Genomic DNA, 25212 nt, shown 5'->3' on the forward strand with positions numbered 1-25212 from the left:
CAACGAGTTTTTAACAGAAACGTGATCATACAATCTTTTCTTTAATGTATGATTCATATTCGACCGTCCAAATTCTGATCCTAATAGCCAAAAAGTAATATAATTCACACAGCCTCCCCCAACCCGATGCTAGCCGTTTATATAATTGTTTGTGACGAATTATAATATTACAGTATCCTCTTTGAAGACTGTATACAATGTGAAGCAAAACTACGTCCAGAAAAGTTTAATGAAATATGATAAAATATTAACTCAAAAAAATGACGATCAAACAGCATTGCTTGGGTGTCTGAACTAATATTATCTTTCTACATGTTTCATACACGAAATTCCCCACCTCTTCATCTGCAGTACTGTAAATCTGATAATCATCAGACGATCGAAACTGTTGAGAGTTTCTCTTTACCCGTGATTAAAACTTAAATTACACCCAAACAAAGAGTAGAGAGCAAACATCGAACAAAATACAGAAATCACCAGCAAAATAGAAGTTCGTTCTAGAAGCCAAGTGCCAATCTTTTTTTTGATGACATGGGAACCCGCAGCTGCTACCCTTTGGGTGCGCACAGGGTAAACCCAGCTCCTGTGCAATAGCTTGCAAACCAATCTGACATATTAAATTCATTATTCAAGTTGTTCAGCTTCACAATCTCATGAATATCAGAGATTCAGAAGCCACTTTTGTGCTATACCTGGTTCATAGATCGGTGTGGAGACGGAAGACACTTGTACGATTCTTTTCGAGCTTCACATATGCCAATCACCAGGCACTCATGACCAAAGATAAATCACCAAATACCTTACTCCAATTCAACATCAGGACTGTGCCAGTGTTTTCGACACATCATATTTCCAGATACTAATGGTAACCTTGATACGTTAAGTATAGTTTTACAGACAAAAGACTGACCAATCACTACATTTCTTATAAGCAAGAAATTTACTGTTTCGAGCTTCGAAACTCGGTGGACAACGGGTCCACTTCTCTACCCTTCTCCACATAAATACTAGAATTGTTCACCTTTGCCAAGTGAACAAAATCCTAGGTACCGTCCAACGTCTACCCTTGCACTTTGAAGAGAACATCTAAAAAATATTTTCATCAATTAAACCTGCTGCTTTTTACAGAGGAACATACTAAAAACACCCGAGATAAATTAGCAATGCATCACACTAATATGTGATGTCTCTTCAGAAGTTCAGATATATCACTAGCAGCTATGAGGACAAAATCATGAAATAGCAAGGCAGTCGACCAATCTAACACTTTGAAGCAAGGATTAACAGTCATGTTTCCATTAGAAAATTGCGAAAAAAGAAATAGGTGAAGGAAATAATTCCCACAGGATATTACATGGTTAGAAAGCCCCTCCAGGATTGAAAATGAGCCACAACCTACCAAGAGCCAAAACGAAAAAAGATCTGAAAATTAATTTCAATTGGGGATACCTCCATCAGGAAGTTCCCAGTTATCTTCATCATCATCGTCCCTCTTGCTCTTGGTTGTCTCTTGCTTATCCTGTCCAAAATTTCTTGATGGTGGTGGGCCACGTCTGTTCCAGTAAAGGACATGAGGTTGGTAAACATGTACATAGAATTATTTATTTATTTTTTAAATAAGGAATATGTACATAGAATTAGTAAATTCAAAACATCTGTATTGCATCTTTGCGTAAGCTGGTTCATAAGATTTGAATTAGCAGATTCTGCATTCAAAAGAGCAACTTAACAAAGCTAACCAATTAGATCCTTTTTGGATCTCACACATAGCAAATCAAGGAAGCAAACACTACGCTGCATATATGTGATCCACTATCTATATAGCTTCTTCCTTTCAAGACTGAATGAGCATATTCTTTGGCGAGGACCACGGCCTAGTAGAACTAAACTCTAATGTCAGAGGGCCAAAAAACATAGAGCACATCATTTAGAGTTTGTCTTTACTTTGTTAAAGATTTGAACTTGATTTCGAGTTAATGACATTAGATTAGATAGATCACAATGTAGCTTAACTGGAATTGCATACATCCACAGTCACTAAATCAACTATTATTGTCAAATTAACTGAAGCCATATGAATCCTCCATATCCATTTTGCTTTATTTCAGTATCAGAAGATTCATCATAGTTCAATTATTTTTGCAATGGCCATCAACCTATGCAATCATCAGCTTTATCTAGACGTGGACTGACTCTAATAAACAAAATCACATAGATAGTTAAATTGCACCAATTTACGCATTCAACTAATACTCTCTATGTGAAGGTGTTTGACTAGACACGAAATTTAAGAAAGAAAAAGACACATTTAAAACTTGAAGTCCAAAACAAGTCATAGGCATTTATGTGACTATAAACTAAGGGGTCATTTTATTGCTAGTTAAGAAGTGAATATTCATGTATTAAAAATCAGCATAACTAGTATCATGTTTGGCAGCATTTTGGTTGCTATGTATAAAATTCAGTACACAAGTACGGTGTTTGGTTATCAATTTACAATCCCGCTAACTTAAACATGAACTCCCTCTATTTCAATTTGTTTGTCTTAGTTTGACTAGGCATGAAGCTTAAGAAAGTAAAGAAGACTTTTTAATTGTGGTATTAAACTAAAGATACGTATAATGTACCAAAATGTCATTTAATCTTGTGGTCTTAAATATGTCATGTGTGATGTTGGAAGTAAAGAGTTGTCGATTAGGAAAGAGGCATTCTTTTTTAAAGAGACTGAAAAGTAAAGTAAGACAAACAAATTGAAACAGAGATATGAGTCAATTTATATACTATTTTATGCGGAGTACAAGATGGAAATAACTGAATTAGTAACAACAAATATCTAAGGAAAGTAACAACAAATAGTTAAGGAAAGTAAAGACATAGAGAAGGGATAGACAAAGACCTCTTACGGTTGCGTTTAGCAGCATCACGTGTCCTGCGTTTCTTCTCATCTTGGGAGTTCTCGAAATATCTCCTACGCTTGCATTCCTGTATTACTCCAGCTCTCATCACTTCCCTCCGAAAGCGTCCGATAAGCCTCTCTTCGTGCTCATTATCATCCACAATGACTTGAACATTGTAAGCTGATCTGAAGAAAAGGGTGTTTGCGTTAGCAAGTGATGGGTAAACTACGGAAGTTGAAGATGATACTTGTAAAGGGGAAAAACAGGGAATTTTGGGGGTTGGTGGTGGTTTGGACGGTGTGAACAAGGAGAAGAGATTGGCTATGGATGAGACTGCCATTTCCCTTTTGGATAGAAATTACAAACGCTCAAAAACAGCAGAAATTGAAAAGACAATTATTTAACTAAAATGGGTCCAAAGTTAAATGAATCTTTTGTTGGTTTCGTGATCGGCTTCGACTCTTACCCATTACGGGGATAAAATACTGGGCAATTTGCAGGATTCGCCTTCGCTGAGGGCGGCGCTCTTTAATTAAAGACCAAATATGAGGGACAAAAATTAAAGACCAAGCCTGTTAGAACTTTTTATTAATAAATGTAGAATTTAAAGAAATTGTGGCGAATTTTCAAATAGTTGTCGTAAAAGTGATTGGGCAATTGGCAGAATTGCCCTTCTTTTGGGGTGGTCTTTAAATTTTGCCCCTCATATTTGAAATCTTTAAATTTTGTCCTTCGGCTAAAATCTATGGGTTCCAGGTTCGAACCCCCACTCAATCAAAAATTTAAACAAAATTCGCAAGGCAGAATTTAAATTTCGCTATGCCCCCACCGGCATACACTTGTTAAGAAATTACCAAAGTTATGCCGAATCCGGCATACTTATGCCTTATGGACAGACTTGGCCGGTCCAGCATAACTTTGGTAATTCCTTCACAAGTTTATGCTGGGTCCAACATACTTATGGTAAACTTTTAGTTAAACCTTAACTAAAAGTGTTTTCCTAGTTATGCCTTATGGGACAGACTTTTAGTTAAGGCATAACTAAAAGTATGCCCCATAAGGCATAACTTTTCCTTAAGACATAAACTTTGTCTAATAAGGCAAATTTTTAGTTATGCCTTAAAGGAAAATTCCGCCTTATGGGGCATACTTTTAATTATGCCTTATGGGGCATATTTTTAGTTGTGCCTTAATTAAAAAATCTGCCCCATAAGGCATAATTAGGAAAAGACTTTTAGTTAAAGCTTAACTAAAAGTTTGTCCATAAGTATGCCGGACCCGGCATAAACTTGTTAAGGAATTACCAAAGTTATACCGGACTCGGCATACTTATGCTAAATCTGCCCATAAGGCATGAGTATGCCGGTTCCAGCATAACTTTGGTAATTCCTTAACAAGTGTATGCCGGACCCGGCATACACGTGACCCAAACATTACCTTGCAATTTTTTTTTTTAATTTATACTTAAACGGGGGTTAGAACAGAGAACCTCAATTTCTGCGTAAACGCTTAGGATTGCAACGCAAAGGGCAAAAATTAAAGACCAGCAATATGAGGAGCATAATTTAAAGACCACAAATATGAGGCAAAATTTCAAGACCACCCCAAATCAAGGGCAATCCGCGCAAAAAAATGAAAGTGATAACCAACTAAGATTCGATTGGGGTGAAACTGAAAGCCCAAACTAAATAATACACTTCTAACGTCATTTGAAAAAATTGAAACACTTCCAACGCATGGAACACAGAACCAAGAATATGATCATCATTACACATATTAAGAAGTTGTCAGAAGGTATAGAAACACATTAATACAATCTTACAAAATGTCAGTTAAATAATAATGCAATGGTCAATTGAAATGCCTTACACAGAGATTCAAGAGACTCTAAATAGGGTGTGAAAACAAACATGATCGCTGTAAAACGGACACGAAAAGAGAAAAATGTCCTAGAAAGTCCTCGAATATTTTCTGATCTCATACATTATGGATGAAATTGAAACAAGATCCTTGTTCAAGGTAGAGCCACCATTTATCCTCTTTATACAATCTGAAAGCCTTGTATAGTAAAGAAGAAGTTGAGTTAATGCAGCTCTTAGAATGTCCATACCACACAGGAAATTGCTGAAAGAAGTAATCACATCATTGTGCATAAGCTCAATGGCAGCTTTCCATCTGCTTGCAAAGTCCTTAACAATCGGCTCGACTTCAGCAATAGTTATAGGTCTTTCAGTGCCAGTACTTGGATCCTCAGCTGCAATATGATAATAATCAGAGCATCTGAGAAGGTTTGAGATAAATTGATATGCATAAAATTAACACTTACACCCTCTCGTTTTTACAAACTTGATAAGATCGCTAAAATGCTCCAGTAGCACTTCTTCCTGCAATAAAATAGAACATAAGAGAAAACCCTATAACTGAAGTTTATAATTGTTAAAAAGCTCGAATATTTGTGCAATCAAGAAGAAGAGGCTTGACATGAAAATTGTTCAAGAAAACTCCTACAGATGTTGATATTAACGTTGATTACAAATCCTAATTATTCCACTATTATAACTAGACTTTGAGTATTTGGAAGCACAAAGGAAGGGCAAGGCTTTGGTTGTCAGTCCGTGACTTATATTCGGTATTCCAAGTAGGTTATGGCACGGGCACCGTATTGTATGGGGCGGGTATGTAGGTGTTTGGAGGTGGTGAAGCATAAACTTCCATCGGGGAATGGAATTCTTCCCTTCTTTTGGATCTAGGGCTGAGAGTATGGGAGATGCTTGCCACGTCTTCCTCCTCCTTTCACATTAAGGAAACTTATCTAGGAAAAGGTATCCCACTATTTGGGATTGCAATCAACACCAAATATTCCTCTTGAAATCTAGCACTCACAACAAATATAGATGAACTCTGTGTTATTGGTTCAATCTATCTCAATGCTGATGTTTTCTGGACGAACATCATGGATTTTATTTTCAACAGATCACCTAAGTCTACTTCGGCACCTAATTGAACCTGACAGTCGAGCAATAATAGAAGTGACTTGGCGTTTGTCAGTCTTGGAGAAATATAACAATAATTAATTCAACATTCTTGGAATGCACGAATTGAACTGTGTGCTCACCACGAATATGGCTGTGTTACTCTTTAGAAGCTCTTCAAAGTACATCTGGATCTTCCCACCATCTGGACCAGCTTCCTGAAAGCAAATGAAAGATTATTTGGTGCTTTAAGTTCTTTAGCATTAAATATTAGTACAATTTAGACTTCCAAATTATATAAAATCTGCTAACAATAACATCAAATGTTTAGATAGGGCATAGTCAATATTGATACGTCTACAGTATGATGGTTTGCTAAATTTCAGAATACAGGAATCAGAGCCACTGACATGCCACTATCCAGATTTGCAATGTAATAACAGGAATCAATACTTTGATACCTCTTTTCATTCGACAGAAAGGAGGCCGGGGAAATAGTCCAACAGATCCCCATTTTCCTTTACAATCCATCTTTCTTTTCATTAGACAATTATCCGCATATGACCATTACCCATATTGATTATTGATTCAAGACAATGACTTGCACTTGTCATGATTCATTTCTTGTCAATCAAAGAAATTGTCGATCAAAGAAAAGAAAAATATAGTAACTTCTTACCTTCAAAACGGATATTATCATGTCATAGTTGTTTATCAGGAATACTGTTTGCAGCTTTTGTTTTGCGAACATATGTGCAAGCTTGACAAGCAAGTCATCAACAGCCATTCTGAGTCTCTCCAGATTCAGTTCAGGCTACAAAAATTAGCAGCAAGTATGAAAGCCAGTCTGGTGCAAGCAAACCACAAAGTAAAAAGAGGACCTTCATGTTCTCCAACCTGGCCTTCTCCATATTCTACATTAAGGTGAATAAGGGAGGCAGTAAACTCAGCATAGCGCCTTATCACATAATGTGGGTGAACATCATCTTCCCAGAGAGTCCTGATATTAGCATTTCGCAGACTGTGGAGGTGCAAGTCAAAGACCATCTTGAATCGTGGCCATAAAGCAATATTGACCTGCCAAGATTCATTAAGAAACAAGTGGAAAGCAGTCCATCATAAAGGGAAGATAGCTATAAAAAACAGTTTATTTTTAATTTTCTTTTGGTTCCAGACTCATTATGTTGAACTTTCTAAAGACCTTAAGGAGTTGAGGTACATTTATACTCACCTTTTCTGAACCTTCTATAATTATGAATCCTATTATTCCTCATTTTAAAATGGTCCACCTCACCATATTCTATTTGCAAGGTGTTTAATTTCCTATGTAGTCCTGCCAAACATCATGAATCCCAAGATGAAAATTTATACCCCAAATTAATAATATTATATGCTTCCACAAAGAACCCCTGCATGTGCCCGCTATGCTTGTGACTGTTTTTTTTACAGATCACAGCAGCAACAAATGGGAACTAACACAAGGACATACATCACCCCAACAGAAGGCAACAGGTGAAAAATAAGTATCTGGTGAAATAACAGCTGCCAAGTCATTTAGGTTCATTTATACGCAAGTAACTCACATGCATTGGCAAAAGGTGGGAACAGGGATATTTTCCAGTGATACTGGTGACTTAGGTGGTAAAGTGAATCAGATGATACGTACCTTGTCCAAGTATGAATCCAGGCATGGAATTCGGCGCCTGGACATTACAAGCTGGGAAAAAAAAGCAGTCCTTCTATAAGAAAAGATTCCAGCAATAATTAAGAGCCAAAAAACCACACATTTGATGTCAAGTTATTTAACATGCTATAGGACCATCCATCATACACGTGTATTAAGCACATGATTCCTCAATGAACTTCCAAATAATCAAATATTTATATAAGCTTTAAAAAAACTAAAAGGAAAATGTAAAAAGAATATCTGACATAATTCATTTGCTTTTTTTCTTTGAGATATTCCCAAGTCGCGAAGCATTTTTACCTCAGTCCATTTCTATTATCTTTTCATTTTTATATTCCTTTTTTTTTTAAATGAATATTTTTAAATTTCTTTTGAGCTAAAGACTAAAACTTCATTAAAATTCTTTGATGCATTACAGGATTTTAATACTACCTGCGTTTAATCTGAAAGGTAATACCAGAAAAGAAGCTTAGGGGTATACCTGGTGCTGGTGAATGATGCGAATCATTAGCATTAAGCCAATTGCATCAAAACTATTGGGAAGAACTGTACCGAAATGCTCATCAATTACTGAAAGCGGGCCTGAAATCACACAAATGTTTATCATTAATCTCATTGAAAATCCAAGAATTTACATTATTCCTATCAAAATTAGCAATTGCAGATTTCAGCATGTGCTGAAGGTGTTTGAAAATTATCATAATACAGATTGGGAGAAGGAGATCTCAACTTAATTTAACAGATTAAAGGCAACATGAGATAGTCCTAAGAACTGCATATACAACTTTGGTTAAACATCTCGATCTGGAATTGACAGGATACTTTTGAAATCTGATTTATTTAAGATAAATACTCTAAGAAGCACAATCAGGATATTTATCTGCAGCAAGGTACATGACAACGAAAGTTTACTCTTAACTCACTACTTCCCATACCAGTAAAAATATCATAAAACATGGTCTGTTCTCCAAAGAAATCATCACAGAAAAGGTACCTAATCAAATAAAAGGAAAAAGTAAGTTAAATCATATTTAACAAGGAAAGTTAACCACTCTATTATCAGTAGGAAAGCTATACTGTTTCAAAGTGAGTTACAACTCAAAAGCTTGGTATTCAAATAGGGAAGTCGTAGAGTACTCAGAAGAAGCAGTATCCATGAGCAGCTTGTGCAAACTCCTGAAAAGGACCTCATACGGATATTTTTTTGAGCTGGCTTCAGCAATATGTGGAATTAATGGAGGCTCATCAATCTCCTGAACACAGTGGAAAGTATATGCCATAAATACTACATCTAATCAACATGAACATTGCTACAACATTTTTCGTATCTCCCTATCAATGGGATGGACCAGACTAAATCAAGAGTTAACAGAAAATCGAATAAGCACGTAGTTGATTCTTTTTTTTTTTTTTTTTTTTTTTATCAAGTAAAAGTATTTTCATTCATAAACATGGCCAAGAACGACTGTATGCAAGGGATATACTAAAAGATAAATAATCTACAAAAATATGATTCTCTACAAACTCCACCCAATCCTCTATACAACTAGGAACTTTCTGATTACACCAAAAGAAAATAAGGGAGCGAAGACTACTACTCAATTGAGAAAAACTTGACTCTCTTCCTCCAAAAGCTCTCTTGTTTCTCTCATTCCAGACTATCCACATCAATGCAAGCGGAACCATGTTCCAAGCCCTTTGTCTTCTCGTCCTTCTCTCGCTCTTCCAACTAACCATCAACTCTTTCACAGTTCTTGACATTGCCCAATGAACCACCCAAACATGCCCCACCACAGTCTCATGGTAAACCTAAAATGTAGAAGAAGATGCTTCACGTCCTTCCCCGTCTCCTTGCACATGTAGCACCAACTGACTCAAACAACCTTCCTCTTTCTAAGATTTTCCGCCGTCAAAATCACTCCTTTAGTGGCTAGCCAATTGAAGAAACACACCTTCCTTGGCACACTTGGAACCCATATTGCATTACATGGGAAATCAACTTCCTCCCTAACCAAAAGTTTCTCATAAAAAGACTTCACCGAGAACACTCCATTATTTCCCTGGGCCCACCACGACACATCGGGATTATCCACCCGATTGACTTGCCTATGAAGCAAATCTATCAATCTTTGAAACTCGTCCACTTCCTAATCTTGAAAACACCTTCCAAATCTTAAATCCCAAAAAGTCTCTCCACCTTGAGTCCCCCTAATCTGTTGAATTGTCAAATCTCTTTGGCAAGATATATTGTACAAACTCTGAAAATCATCTTTCAATAATGTCCCCACAGCAGTTGTGTCCCCAGAAATATACCGTCCTCCCATCTCCGACCTTGAATGAGATATTTTTCACAAAATTATCCCATCCCTTCATGATATTTCTCCATAAACCACAACCAAAAGGCAAAACAGTATCTCAAGTTTTCCAGCCCCCTTCCATAATCCCATATTTGTCAACTATCACCCCCCCCCCCTCCCCCCAACCACAAAGCTTGTACCTCCACCCCGAACCTCCACATCCATTTGCCCAATAAAGCTTTATTAAAGACTTTCAAATCCTTAACTCTGAGGCCTCCCCATTTTTTAGGAGATGTGACAATGTCCCACCCCACCAAGTAAAACTTCCTTGCCCCATCCGCCGCATCCCAAAGGAAATCTCTCTGAATCTTTTCCAACTTATTAATGACTGAAGTTGGAGCAAGAAATAAAGACAAGTAGTAAGCGGGAATACTCGATAATGTGCTTTTAATAAGCACTCCCCCCCCCCCCGGGACAAATATCTTTTTAGCGACCCTGCTAGTCTCTTCTCGACCCTCTAAACAACCGGATTCCACACCGTAAGATCCTGTTCGAGGAACCTAGCGGTACTCCAAGGTAAGTAGTCGGCAGAGCTCCGACCCTGCAATTCAAGACAATGAGCAAGCGACCCAATGTTATTCACCTCCCAACAGGGATAATCTCACACTTCCTCAAATTAATTCAACCACTTTTACTTGTGGTAGTCTTTATAGTGCTAGCTGAGCATAAGTCATGGTCTTTGTGCAACACAAGAACAACCCTTGGTATAATGGCATTCTTTGGATTGTCACAGCCTAGACAGATAGTTGATTCTTGGAATAGATAATTCAACCACTTTTACTTGCGTTAGTCTTTTTAGTTCTAGCTGAGCATAAGTCGTGGTCTTTGTGCAACACAAGAACAAGCCTAGGTATAATGGCATTATTTTGATTGTCAGCCTCTAGCAGATGGCTTCAAATTGATTATAAATAAAATTATTTCACCAAGTAGTGCTGATTTCTCCTTTTCTTTAATGGCTCCCAATATATCTGAAATCCAATAGCTCAGGTTGTTGTGCCTTTTGATTATAGTGTGGTACTGAAGGATACTTCATTTTTTCCACATATCACCAGGTGTTTATGGAATTATATAGCAAGTTCTTCCAGTAATATGTTGCATATGTTCAATCGCCTTGATACTTGGACCAATAGATTCAAATTGGGACAGTTAAGCAGGTGTTAACCCAAGAAATGTACCAAGGAATGAACCTAGATGCAACTCAGATTGTTCTTAGAGCTACATTTTCCTTAGTCTTCATAGAACATTTCAAAGATAACTTCCTCCCTAACAAGAAAAATTAATGCTGAAAATATGACATTTCTTTATTAAAAAAAAAAATACATGACACTCTACAGAATAAAAAAGCCAAGAACAATAGCAGCACAGAACATGTGATTTCAGCAGTCATTAGATAGGTTCCTTCACTTATGCGTCATCCTTGAATAATTATGATGTAAAGAAAAGAGACTTCACATTATCTCCATTAAGTATCTTCTACATAAAAGGTGCTAAGATCATACACATCTGAAGCTAGTACTGATGAATTAGTCAGTATTCATATATATTCATTCCAATTATCAGGCAATGCATCCTCCAAACGCACTAAATCAAAGTTATTTTCAAACTAAAAAGTAATTTACCAGAGTGAAATTTACAGATACCTTTACACTCGAACAAGCTAAAGCACACTAACATTCAATGATGCACAAAATTCATAATCTCTGCACTCTGCAGAATGATATGGTGACAATCTTTTTGGTCATAATATCAAGGCTCAAAGAAAGAAGATGACGACCTTGAGAATGTTTATCCTTTCTCCAAGAGCAAAAACTGCAGACCTGTTCTTCAATGGTTCTCTTCCTCTCGAAAAAAGACCCGTGCTTCTGGTCTCAACACCTATCAGATCACTAGATGTTGCAATATCCAACTGAAGCTTTTCTAAAGCTTGAATATAAGCGCGGAACTGCGCACTCAGAACCTGTGACACAATTTTTCGCTTTAGTATTCATGAAAGAGCACAATCTCTTGTTAGCCAAAAAGCATATTTAAGTCTCTTATCAACTGTACATGCGGGCAACCCATACCTATGACAATACCTTAAGACTGATTAAAGGCATATCAAACATTAGGCAAAGCAGCAAATTAAGTCATGTAGGCATGTCTTTTCCCGAGAGTGATAAGGTGTTGGACCCGCTTCCATACACCAGAGAAACATTTACAACTCATAAACAAAAACTTAAGTCTTCAAGGATGGGCACCAAAGGAACAGTCAAGTTAAGCACTCATGGACCTTAAGAATATTAAATTATCTTTTCGAACTTGCACGTCAAGAGCTACTACGTCGATCCCAATGAGTTAGACATCTATGAACTCATAATCTTTAACTTTCGATTCATCAACCATCTAAGCTAGCAAAATTATCCAAAATAAATTAATAATGTAAAATTTAACCTTGTTCATTGTGTCAATATATGCTGCTCGAACCTCAAGATACACCTCCTTGCTATGCTCCTTGAGAAAGGAAAGGATATACCTGCCGAAATAATTGCAAAAATAATCTTCAACTGCATGTTTGGACAAATCCAGGAATTTGAAAGTGTGAAAAGAAAATTGGAAGGAAGCATTGAGGCTGATGATAATCATAATTTTAGGTTATGGACCTCTTACGAAGAACTCATCCTGCTTGACATCATTTAAGTGGACCACGATAGCAATAAAAGGCAACACCCCATACACACCAGGATCGCACATAAATTTGGCTTTTTTTACATATTTTTTTTTTCTAAGTTTTTCAAGAACCTGTTTGTTTAAGTTTCTTTCCAAACAGCTTTTTCAAGTACTTCAAAAAAAATCCTGTGGAGAATAACAATGAAGCACCTTTATTCTTCTTCGCACACTCAAAAAACTGCAACTCTTCAATCATGTGTTCTTTTTGCACAAACAAATTAGCTACTCCTCAGTAGTCAGGAAGAGAGGAATGAGAAATAAAATATATGATAGAAACCAGAAGAAGATGCAACTCACTTATATTTTAGAAGGACACTCTGCTGAAGGATCTGGATATTAGTTTTGGGTTTCCTTAAAGCGTATAGCTTCTGAACCATGAAATCAAACACCTAGAAGAGGAAAAGGAAAGTGGATTAGATGTGACAAGACTAAAGGCAACATAGTTCTAGAAGTTTATGAACAACCCAATCAGATGAGTAATTAAATTAAAAACAATAACTCTTCTTACTTATCTAAGACTCTTCTTATTGGTAAACCAATTAAAGGCAAAAAGCACAACCCCCAAACAACAAGCATATGCATTAAGCAAAAGCAATAATTAGACATCATTTATCACCTTATGAGCGCACAACTTTGTTGTGGGGTGGCAACTGGAAAGCGCATTTAAAATTAAAAAAAGTATGTGAATTTGATGCATCAAAATCCTAGAAGAGGAATTTTTCCAGTTAAGAAATGTGGAGAAAAGTGCTCGACAGATAGATCCAGACAAGAAGGTCCACATAGGCAGAAGGCAGTATTGAAAATAACTTGCAACTAAGGCTGATGCAAATTCAGATGATACACAGTTTTTCACTATTTATACAGATTGTGTTCTTGGCTTATTGGTTGAATTGGCTGTCACTGTAACCTTGCACACCTTTTTTATTTAATTGAAAATACAAATGGACCATTTCTCAATTTGTGTCATCCTTGCGCAGGGGACAAGCGAATCTTCTCATACCATTCCAATTTTATTTGATGTCACCAAAGGAACTAGCATTGCACACTCGGCATAAGCCAGACTACTTGGCATATACATACCTTGGAGACTGCTTTCTGCCGAAGTTTTTCTAGCTCAGGCTGAACATCTTTCAGAGCTTTTGATGTTTTAACAGTGGGATCTGCATCTGCACACTTCAGCTTTTTACTCAAAATCTCAAGTGTCCTCATGTATTCCTCATTAACCTATAAACATTCAGTGTTGCATGGCAGGTTAGAAGCCATGAGTGAAAAAGGCTTTCAAATAAGCAACAACAACAACAACAACAGCCCAGTGAAATCCCACATCTTGGGGTCTGGGGAGGGTATAATGTACGCAGACCTTACTCCTACCAAGGTAGGATGGCTGTTTCCGAGAGACCCTCGGCTCAATAAGCAATTTTTGAAAATTAAACATCTGACAGAATGATGCAATACAGAGTAAGAAAAAGATATAATGCATTATATTTTCCCTGGTTCAGAAGAGATGGTGATTAACTAGAAGAAACTTAACATTCCAAACAGAGCCCCATTATCAAATGTAGCAATGTAATACCAGCAAAGCCAAGACCAAAAAGGAGGGGAAGAATAGCAAAAGAAGAACTGAGAAAGTCTGTCCAGCGTTAACAGTCAACCACCAAAAAGAACAGTGTTTTATTGTAAGACTCAGTATTCCAGGAGGCCGAAATGATGGAAAGAAGGGAGAAGTGAGGAAGTCCAGCGTTAACAGTCTACAACCAAGAAGAAGAGTTTTCGATTGTAATTTAAAATTCTTTGGCAGCGCTATGTAAACCTTAAAAAATTAAAACAATAATCACTTTGAAGAAAAGAATAAACCAAGCTACTACACACTCAGTCGCCCCAACAAGTCACATCATTGTCCTCAAAATCATATGAAAGATTATAGCAACTCATTCACCCTTTCTTCCTCTACTTAAATTTCACATTTGCCATTTTCCCTCATTGTTATTCTTCTTTGACTCACTATAGAATACAATGTAAGAATAAATATGAGGAACAAACAAACCAAGGAGCCAAAAGTACCTCTCCATCAACAATTATTTCTATCATTCTTGGAGGAACAATAATATCTTCAACAAACTTTGCCAGCTTTGACTCTGCCACCTGCAAAATAAGATAACTATTTAGCAAGTACACTACAGACATCAGAAACTATTTTCCGAGCTCAAACACCAAGACTCAATTATGGTTGTCATATCAAGTATACGGGACACCACAGCATGACTAATTTGCAATAGTAGCAATCTAATATGTCTAAGAGGAGGTACATCATGAAAAAACATAAGAAGTGAAGTGTCTAATAGGTTAAATTGGAATACTTTTTTACTTTTTTGATAAATGTTAAATATTTTACTGAAACTGCCAACAGCACTACGACTGTGCTGAAGAAGCTTTACAAACAGTGCAAGGCACCGATCAGATCAATGATATCATCCATTTCATGTAAAAAGAATCTGCACCAAAAACTAAGAGAAGGATGGTTCTGGTCTCAAGGCTGAAACTGATCCCAGTAAATTATTGTCAACATAACTCTGAACAACTAATTTTGGAGAGTCCTTCAGAAGTTCATGAAATAAAATCAACATCAAATAAAATAGGAAATGGTATTCAGCAAAATATGAAAGGACACATGCTGTGATCCAAATGCGTAACAGATACAACGCCTTCAAAGATGACAACAGCTTCAGAAAAAAGAAAATATGTTTTCTTCTATTCATTATCTTTAAATTAGGCACCTCCAGGTAGCAATGATCATTGCCAAAAAGTACTAGAAGAGATGAGAATTATGTTAATCCATGTAAGGATGATCTACCAAGAAGTTTTTCTGTTCCTTTGTGGGTGTTGATGCCTTTTGAGAAAAAATATATAGACAGAACTTATTGGGAAAAAAAAATTTAGACAGACCTTTCCATTCCAAACAGCTAAAAGGTAATTAAACCACGGACTAACTTAGGATGATTTCTTTACTCTGGCATTACTACTATAGCACATCAACAGTGTAGCTTTTAATACACTGAAACACAATTTTTGGTCACTAAATCTTTCGGAAAAATTGATAGGATTTTCCTGAAAATCCAGTGAACTCGGCAAGCAGATAAGTGCAACTACTCATGCAACTTGCCAAACCGCATTTCTATTGTTTGGCAAAATATAACATACAAGATGTATAATGGGTAACAAATTTTATTAATGGTTGGGCAACAAATGCATATATACTAGTATACCAAAAAGTAGAAAACTTACAAAAAGATATGGTTTTCTACGAATGACGCCCATTATCTATACATACAGGAACCTCATGGGTGGCACCAAAAGGAAATAAGGGACAAGAGGCTACTCCACAATTTCATAAAATTCATCTCTACGCCTTCAAAATCTCTCCTGTTTCTCTCTCCAAACAACCACCTATTGGCTATTGGATAAAAATGTGATTCTCCACAACGAGCATCCACACCTACTGCAATATTACATATGCTCCAGAAGTGTATCAAAATGAAAAATATTCCTCTGATTTCTACATAGGAGTTTTCAGTTCCTTCAAATACTTTTTTTTAAACGCAGTTCCTTCAAATACTTTCCATTCTTCTTTTTTCCCCATTGTCTATGTTAGCGAAAGAGGCCACCATCCATGACTGATTACTCATAAGGTCTTCTACAGAAAGTAATGTAAAAAGCAAGATAACCAAAAATCTATAAGATAAAGAAAATGGTCAATACCACATGTTTGGAAAAAATAATAACTTCTTCACACATGAAATACAATTAGTATACACTTTATTCATTGAGACTGATAATGTGATACATTCCAACAACAGCTGTCAGTATCAACATTGCTTCAGAATTAGAAGGTAACAAATAATCTACAGATGTAACTTACATTATACAAATTAAAGGAAGCCCAGGACTAGACTGTAAACAGTACAAGAAAGTCCATCCTTTAACAATAATACCTTGCGATTCTTCAGCCTCAGTCCCATATCCATAGACTGCTCTTGGAGAATTTTAATATCTGAACTTATAGAACCTATCTCTTCCTGGCAAATAAAACAGTGAATATCAAGTTTAATGATAAAAGATACAGCCAAGTTGACTTTTAAGATGTTATGTAGTGTTTCTTTAATTTATTGCATTTTCTTCTTTGTATGGTGAGTGAAGGCAGAGACAAAGAAATCCTGATAGTGATTTTGCCCCAAAATAAAACCGAAGTCATCCCAGCATGTGAAGATGGATGATACTATACACAATATTACTAATAGTAACAAGGTGACCTACTTGTACCACTTATCAATGATATCATCTCCGGAACAAACAAACTTTAAAGCCTTAATCAGCTGATTTGCTTAAGCAGGAAAAAAAAATTGTTGCCCAGTTTAACTTGATATTGATGGAAAGTACCTGAAATCCACTGAGAAGAGTCTCCATTCCGGACAGAATCATGTCGCAATCACGAATTTGATCATGAAGTGAGACGAGATTATCACTTTCCTTAATGTAATCCTATTGATTTGATAAAAGAGAACATCTCATTATAATGTCATTATAGCCAAATTTACAAGGCACTTGTCAAAAAACTAGCACATGAGTATGAAATAATCGTATCGTATCGTCATTATACCCAAGTTCATTAGGCTTCACATGAATTTGTGTTGTGACAACTAGATTTATTCCGCCTATTTCTGAAAAGATGTAGAATGTTTGACCAAGGATAAAGAGAAAACTCTAAACTACAGTGCAAGGATATTCAGAAGCTCGTCGAAATCGGCAGTGGTTCGCGCTGATCACAGACCAACATCAAAGAAAGAAACATTTGTAAATTTCTGAGGCACATGGGAAAGGAGTAAAGACAAGTGTCTTTTATGTGTCCCAAGTTGAATTATACATTTAAGTCGGGCATTTTAGTACAGTTCAAGAGAAGAGTTGACTGTATTCTAGCAAGGAAAATGAAGGCACTAAGTGGAGAAAACCCTTACAAGTGAGGAAGAAATAAGACAATATGGCTCTTGAAACTAGAAGCATTGAAAGAAAAACTGAGGAAGGAAAGGGGGCTCGAGAGGATAGAGAATGACTAAGTACATTTGAAGAATAGAATCTCTTTTCTAGTTTCTTTTATGCACGCCATGAGGTTCTAATTCATATAGAAGGCTGGGTGTCTTTCGTGGAGAATCATATTATGTTGTAAATTCTCTACTATTTGGTGTACTGCTTGTACACATGCGATTTTCTGTCATTAATAAAATTATTTATCTAATCAGAAAAAAATGCTGAAGGGAGTATGTCAAAAGAGAAAAACAATGGAGAAGTCAAGTGCACGGGGGAAGTAGGAAAAGCTGGCAAGCTAAAGAAATCAATTGGAGACAAAGGTCCAAAGGCATATGGGTTCAATATGGAGACCAGAGTAAGGTTCTTTTAGAAAATGATCAAGGCAAAAAGAAAGGGGTAAATACTGTTGATAAACAATGGTAGAAGCGAACATGCTAGAAAATGCAGATTTAATGTTTCATTACACAAACAAGGAAGCCTTTGTATTTGTAAATACTTTGTTATTAGCATTATTAGCAATCACTAGTACTAAGTTGAACGAAAAAAATCTTACCTTTCTTTCAAAATTTAAAAAATAAATAAAGATCCAGAAAGCAAAATGCATGATAAACCTAAACGTCCAAACTGGAACAACTCTGAATCCCAAGTTATGAATACAGACAAAACAGAGTTAATGTATTAGTACAGCAAACCTGGATAGAATCCAATTCAACTTGCCGCAAATTATTTTCAACGCCTTTAGTGTGTTCCCGCAATGTTGCCCCTTTAGAAAGTATGTTTGCAACAACCTTTGCATATAAAAAGGCAAATTTAGACTCAATAGGCCAATATTAGTGTCCCCAAACCTATCCCCTCCCCTCAAAGGGGATGAAAATGGACTAAATTGTACAAATATCAAGCTTTAATTGGAAACATATTCAGCTGTTACTATGAAGGAAGTGACATAAATGTATGACATTCTTACATCATCAGTTTGACATTCCTGTAACTCTTCCTCAAGTCCCTCAAGGGATATATCATCGCTGGAAGAAAAGAAGAAGAATGTCCTAAATTTCTTCATATATAGAGGATCGAGAATGAAAGACTCACAAGCATTATAGAAAAATTAGCAAAATGAGTCCAGGAAATGAAACTAAACCTGGCAGTTTCATCATCAACATTCAAGTCGCCAACGAAGGATCCTAAATCCAAGAAGGATTTCTGCCCATTGTTCGCATTGGCCAAAATTCACAGATGTAAGGCAACACAAGGATATGAAAATGTGCACTAACTAAAGCATGAAACTTTGTGGGAAAATGAGAAGACAGTTGTTTACCGATGTGTTGCCAGCCACCTCCGCCATAGCAACTTCAAAACCAACAAGTTTTCTGCTGATCCACAGAGTGCAGCTATCTAAGAGTAAGCCAGATCAAGCATTACTATATTCAGAACCGAACCACAAAAAGAAGTTTCTCTAAAACCTGCTTTGTGATGCTGTCCAGGTAACGATCTATGGACGGACTTCAGAGTTCAATGACTGTATTCCGACTTCTTTATATCTAGGAAAGGGCACAAGCTTTACTGCATGCAGTGCAAATACATTTAATGTTAGACAGGTGATTTTGTCAACAACACCCTCAAATACAGTTCATCAATTCAGGGTAATTTTTATTATTAGTTTTGTTATTATCATTATTAATATTATTATGTAAATACAGGCTTGTACTAACATGGATCCGTAATGCATACGTACATTCAACTTATCCAAAATAACCAAGCGAGTTAGAATGGATAGTTAATATACTTTTATTGAAAACATATAGCAACTTGAATATGGAACTTTGCAGCGAGAGATTATTTGGTTAGTTGGTGCTGGGTAACAAAAATATCTTAGGTGTAAAATACTTGTAATTAGTCTTGTGGGATTAAATATTACTGATTTAAATAGAAAACTAGTACACATGTTATGATTAAAGTTGCAAAAATCATGGAGAGGGAGATGTCGAGGAGTTGCTAGTTAGGTGATTCCAACAAGTACTGCTTACAAAATCACCCAAAATCATTAAATAAGCATATGCAGACCAACTAAAAAGTCTAACAAATTCAGGATCTCATATCCAAATTATTAATTAAATATACAGCACTAAGACCCTATCAATATTCATTTAAATGCAAAAGACTAGCCTCATTCTCAGTTCTAACTAATAGCCTGTTTGGCCAAGCTTTTGGGAACTCAAGAGCACTTTTCAAGCTTTGGGGAATTCAAAAGCACTTTCCTTTGGAAATTTGAAGTGTTTGGCAAAAAAGGAAAAGCGTTGTCGAGCAGTAGCGGAAGCAATTTTTCTGATGGGGGAAAGAAGCTACAAACTAAGCTACATTAAAAGAAATTCTTTAGTATTCTTCAGTAAATGCACCGCTATATTTTACAATTCCTCAAATTGTATCATTCTAGAAAGCACTAAGGCTCATTATTAGTAACTGATTGAGGCCAATAACCCTGAGACGCTTGCCCTACTTTCACTAGGAATTGCATGATCATGGAGGAATTATACAATGCATTAAGAAAGTACCAGTACTGGGCAAAAACAGCATGTGGGCCGCACGTGCTACACTCACTACCCGCACAATACCTGTCCATCACAAGGCTTAACCCATCTCTGACTCCCTATACAGTACGTCTCCAAACGACCAACTCCTAGAACAAGCGACCTAATATGAGTGTCGTGGACGATTGAACTCCATGATCACACAACCATTCTCATACCTCCTATAATCTGAGTGTGGGAACAAATGACCTTCCACAACGTAGGCCATGACTTCCACAGTAACGCTCATTTAATCCACTGATTGAGTCATGGGGACAAGGTTGAGAGTTTCGTGGACTCATCATTCTCCTCAGCCACCTCTGCAGTAGCTGCGTATCCGCACGGCAACTGTCAATTAGGAACCCACTTCTTCTCAACAGAGATTCCAATTGGACTCGGGCTCCAAGAGACCATAGTCCTATAAATAGAACAGCTCTCAAACGAACAACGGAACTAGGGGCATTCAGTTAAGAATTAGCCACTCTCACAAGACGATTTATACTTTTGTATTTTCTGTCATTGTCTTTATACTTAAGCTTTCTAGAATTAGTTTGATCCTAATATATTCAAATGAAGCTTTATATGGTCGTGGACACGAGTGATAAAACCATATGCTCATTCTCTCTCTTATTTATTTCTCTCTGTTGTTTGTCCTTTGAATTACTTTACTTATTGTATTAAGCATTGTTGATGTCCTAACATATAAGGAACAACAGTATAGACTTTTCCCTCTACAGTAACTCTCTAGAAAATTGGACATTTCAAATCACGGCCTTAAATCCAATCAAGGATAACCGTTTTTAACATAAGAAAACAAACCCTTTTTGACATAAAAATAGGCAGATGTCTCGTTACAGGTAATGTCGAACAAAAGCATTTCAAATCAAACAAATCATAATCAATCCACACCCTATTGTAGAAATCAGTACGCTACCTGATAGCGGTGAAGAGCCAAGGAGAGATCTGAAATTTTGAAATTGGGATTTAGTATTATATCTCTGAACAGAAAATAAATGTTGTGATTTAGGCCAAAAAGAAAAACAAAACGGATAAAACAATTTGGAGGGAGAACATATATAGTGAAATCTCGTCTTCCTCCCACAACTTGCTCTAATGTAAATCTAATTACTTGAGAATGTACTATCTCGTACCTGAGTTGATCGCCTACTGTAAATTGTAATGTAAATCTAATTATTTAAGAATCCGAGGATCCACTAGCTTAACTGTTTCCTCAATTTTCCCTTCCATACCCCTGTACCTATGTAATAAAAAAATAAAAAAATATTCAAGAATTACTTTACTTTAATTTACTTTACTACTATATTAGAAGCACCTGTTTGGGCACTTCGTCGTCCGTTTGTGGGTCTAAAAAAAAAAATTGTGGCCCACATATTTTAAACAACTATTAATATTTTAAAAAAAAATTGTGGGCCTCATATTAAACACCAACCAGTAATAAAAAATAAAAATAAATAAAAAGTGGAACTCATCACATCTAAACTCACGGGAAAAAAAAAGTGAATCCCATATTAAAAAAACAAACAATGTTAAAAAAAAAGTGCTTAGAAAATCAAACAATTAAATCAATAATGATGGATTCATCGCCACATGCGTATCAACCATTAGAGGGAGCAAATGAAATTATTGTACAGCAACATACTTAAAATACAAAAATGCTTAGAAAATCAAACAATTAAATCAATAATGATGGATTTATTGTCACATGCGTATCAACCCATTAGTGGGAGCAAATGAAATTATTGTACATCAACATACTTAAAATACTTAAATATATATATCCGTTTTCCAATTTTTGAAAAAAAAAATTGTGAGCCCATATAGCCTGATGGATTCATTGCCACATGCGTATCAACCCATTAGAGGGAGCAAATAGAATTATTGTACAGCAACATACTTAAAATACAAAAGTGTTTAGAAAATCAAACAATTAAATCAATAATGATGGATTTATTGTCATATGCGTATCAACCCATTAGTGGGAGCAAATGAAATTATTATATAGCAACATACTTAAAATACTTTAAAAAAAAAGTGTGGTCCCCATATTAAACACCAACCAATATTAATAAATTCAAAAAAACACCAACCAATTAAGCACTTAAAAAAAGTGTGGTCCCCATATTAAACACCAACCAATATTAAAAAAAAAAAAAAAAAAAAAAAGTGGAACCCACCATCTCCAAACTCATGGGAAAAAAAAGGTGGACTCCATATTAACAAAATCAAGCAATATAAAAAAAAAGTGAATCTCATGTTAAAAAAACAAACAATGTAAAAAAAAAGAGTGCAGACTTTGTATTCGTAGCTAACACTAATATAATAAAGTTTTAGATAGGAGTACAAACTACAATGTTATATTAATCGTGCTTTGAACATAGTATCCCATATTGACAAAATCAAGCAATATAAAAAAAAAAAAGTGAATCTCATATTAAAAAAATAAACAATGTCAAAAAAAAAAAGTGCAGACTTTGTATTCATAGCAAACACTAATATAATAAAGTTTTAGATACGGAGCACGAACTATAATGTTGTATTAATCGTGTTTTGAACATAGTATATGTATATATATTATATGCATAAAAATAGTACAAACTAATAATGTCCAAAAAAAAAAGTGTACCCCATACTAAACGACATCAAGCAATATAAAAAAAAAAAAAATGAACCTCATATTAAAAAAAAATAATGTAAAAAAAAAGTGCATACTTTGTATTCGTAGTAAGCACTAATATAATAAAGTTTTAGATATGAAGTACAAACTACAATGTTATATTAATCGTGTTTTGAACATAATATATATATATATATATATATGTGTGTGTGTGTGTGTGTGTGCATAAAAATAGTGCAAATTAATAATGTCAGTGAAACCATACAATTTTTTTTATTTTTTATATTAGCCTGAGATCTAATCTAGATATTAAACTGTTGTATTTGCTATTCCGCCATGTCATTTATTTGTTATGTTTACTAAAATAAATATACTTAAAATATTTATATTTTAAAATAAGATATATATATATATATATATTATCACTATTCAAAAACAACTACATACACATAAATGCACTATAATCTAAAGTGTTAGGCCCGTGCGCAGCACGGGCATAGGACGTCTAGTCTTAATACATTATTTAGATTAAATTACTCCAAATAAATAGTACTACTAGGAAGCCCCGTAGAGAAAAGGACATAAATGGTCCCTTAACTATGAGAGTAGGTTCAAAACAGTTCCTTAACTATGCACTTAACAGTTTTGGTCCTTTAGGTTTGCCATAGGTTAACAAAAATGGTCCCTTAACTATGAGGGTTGGTTAAAAATAGTCCCCTAAGTATACACTTAACAGTTTTGGTCCTTTAAGTTCGCCAAAAGTTAACACTTTTAGTCTCCGACAAAATATTCATCGAACTTTATTTGTTGGATTTGACGAGAACTAAGAAAAATAAAGAATAAATTAGCGAGAACTCACATTTAAAGATACACATTACTAAAGAAAAGCCTAAATACCTCGAGACAAAACCGACGTAAGTAAATTAGAAATAGCAAAAACTACAAAAATTGTCACTACTAAAAACAAGAGAAAAAAAGATGGACGGAAATCGATGGATAAAAACGAGGGACACTATTTTTAAATTTTTTACGAAAACCAACGGTCGTCCGTCGGTTATTTTCTAGGAAAAATGTGCGAAAACTTTTTTTTTTAAAAAGGAATCACTATAATGGAAGTATTTATTTTTATACCGGGTTTTTAGTAAAAATGAGTCTAGTGTATTTTACTTAGCCAATGGACTCCCTCGGTTTTAATCAACTAAGTCCATCGGTCTTTATGTTTCGAGACACTATTTTATGACATTATCAAGTATGTAGGTTTTTCCTCGGTTTTTCCCTATAACGGACTGACGTCCGTCGATTTTGTCCTGAGGTATTTGGCCTTTTCTTTAGTAATGTGTACCTCTAAATGTGAGTTCTCACTATTTTTTTTCCTTTTTTTTATAGTTCTCGTCAAATCTAACAAACAAAGTTCGATGAATATTTTATCGGAAACTAAAAGTATTAACTTTTGGCGAACTTAAAGGACCTAAACTGTTAAATGCATTAAGGGACTATTTTTAACCAACCCTTATAGTTAAGAGACTATTTTTGTTAACTTGTGGCAAACTTAAAGGACCAAAACCGTTAAGTGCATAGTTAAGGGACTATTTTGAACATACTCTCATAGTTAAGGGACCATTTATGTCCTTTTCTCAAGCCCTGTAATACATATTGCTCAATTTCAAAGGCACCTATTCTTCTTCACTACACTCCCTGTGTAATTATCAAAGATGAATATAATTGTGTAGTCCATTTTTTTCAAAACCAAATACTTAAACTCTAATGAAAAGCTTACACAAAGGCAACATTTATTTAATTCAGTAAATTTAACATTAAAAGAGGAACAATAAAATATAAACTAAAATAAAAATACAACAAATTATATAAATAAATATTTATACTATATTGTCAAATAATATAAGTACCGTACATTCATAATGTGAAAGTTGCGGAAATGAACATGATGAAGCGGGTGTGTGGACATATTAGGAGATATAAGATTGGGAATGAGAATACCTGGGACAAAGTGGGAGTGGCCTTCATGGTGGAGAAGATGAGAGAAGTGATGATGAGCCCTGAGATGGTTTGGGCATGTGAAGAGGCAGAGCGTAGATGTTCGATGACTGTGATGAAGTGTGAGAGGTTGGCATTGGTGGGCGTAAGAAGTATTAGGGAAGGTGATTAGACAGTACATGGGGTATTTTCACCTTACCGAGGACACGACATTAGATAGGAGGATTTGAAGGTCCCAGGCTAAGATAAAAGGGTAGTTGGCAGTTGAGCGTTCTCTCGCTTGCCTGCTGGATAGACTCAGTTGTACATGTACTTATATA

General features: G+C 35.6%; 2 protein-coding genes and 1 non-coding gene across 4 annotated transcripts; all 3 read right to left on the reverse strand.

Annotated features, from left to right (window-relative positions):
- Window positions 1-1235: 1235 nt before the first annotated feature.
- LOC132622696 (small ribosomal subunit protein bS21c) lies at window positions 1236-3451 on the reverse strand. 2 transcript variants are annotated; one of them, XM_060337347.1, is made up of 2 exons: window positions 2904-3451; window positions 1236-1553 (listed from the first exon to the last, which is right to left on the reverse strand). In XM_060337347.1, exons 1-2 carry the CDS (start codon window positions 3235-3237, stop codon window positions 1396-1398), a joined length of 492 nt encoding a protein of 163 aa, XP_060193330.1. In that variant the 5' UTR covers window positions 3238-3451; the 3' UTR covers window positions 1236-1395. The 2 variants fall into 2 exon arrangements, with proteins under 2 accessions (XP_060193330.1, XP_060193331.1); XM_060337348.1 differs by having other exon boundaries at window positions 2897-3427.
- Window positions 3452-4636: 1185 nt separating this feature from the next.
- On the reverse strand, window positions 4637-21402 carry LOC132625022 (vacuolar protein sorting-associated protein 52 A-like). Its single transcript, XM_060339787.1, has 21 exons — window positions 21197-21402; window positions 19014-19258; window positions 18837-18898; window positions 18663-18720; window positions 18391-18486; window positions 17054-17155; window positions 16609-16692; window positions 14681-14761; window positions 13700-13843; window positions 12917-13008; window positions 12344-12425; window positions 11688-11870; window positions 8694-8809; window positions 8492-8550; window positions 8038-8138; window positions 7536-7586; window positions 6767-6946; window positions 6549-6683; window positions 6013-6087; window positions 5224-5281; window positions 4637-5151 (listed from the first exon to the last, which is right to left on the reverse strand). The coding sequence occupies exons 2-21, from the start codon at window positions 19038-19040 to the stop codon at window positions 4847-4849; spliced, it is 2091 nt and encodes a 696-aa protein (XP_060195770.1). The 5' UTR covers window positions 19041-19258; window positions 21197-21402; the 3' UTR covers window positions 4637-4846.
- LOC132625292 (U6 spliceosomal RNA) lies at window positions 13555-13652 on the reverse strand. The gene has a single exon (XR_009576730.1). It is a non-coding gene; the product is annotated as a U6 spliceosomal RNA (small nuclear RNA).
- Window positions 21403-25212: the final 3810 nt, after the last annotated feature.

The sequence above is a fragment of the Lycium barbarum genome, chromosome 12, assembly GCF_019175385.1.
Source record: "Lycium barbarum isolate Lr01 chromosome 12, ASM1917538v2, whole genome shotgun sequence".
NCBI lineage: Eukaryota > Viridiplantae > Streptophyta > Magnoliopsida > Solanales > Solanaceae > Lycium > Lycium barbarum.

What these genes read in the sequence shown, in the direction of transcription:
- LOC132622696 (XM_060337347.1), bottom strand. Translation starts at nt 3,237, where the DNA reads ATGGCAGTCTCATCCATAGCCAATCTCTTCTCCTTGTTCACACCGTCC. An exon ending in TGATGCTGCTAAACGCAACC is followed by an intron (nt 1,554 to 2,903) that starts GTAAGAGGTCTT and finishes TTACTGGAACAG; the next exon opens with ACGTGGCCCACCACCATCAA.
- LOC132625022 (XM_060339787.1), bottom strand. Translation starts at nt 19,040, where the DNA reads ATGGCGGAGGTGGCTGGCAACACATCG. An exon ending in ATGGATACTGCTTCTTCTGA is followed by an intron (nt 8,551 to 8,693) that starts GTACTCTACGAC and finishes TTATTTGATTAG; the next exon opens with GTACCTTTTCTGTGATGATT. An exon ending in GTTTTATGATATTTTTACTG is followed by an intron (nt 8,139 to 8,491) that starts GTATGGGAAGTA and finishes GTGTGATTTCAG; the next exon opens with GCCCGCTTTCAGTAATTGAT.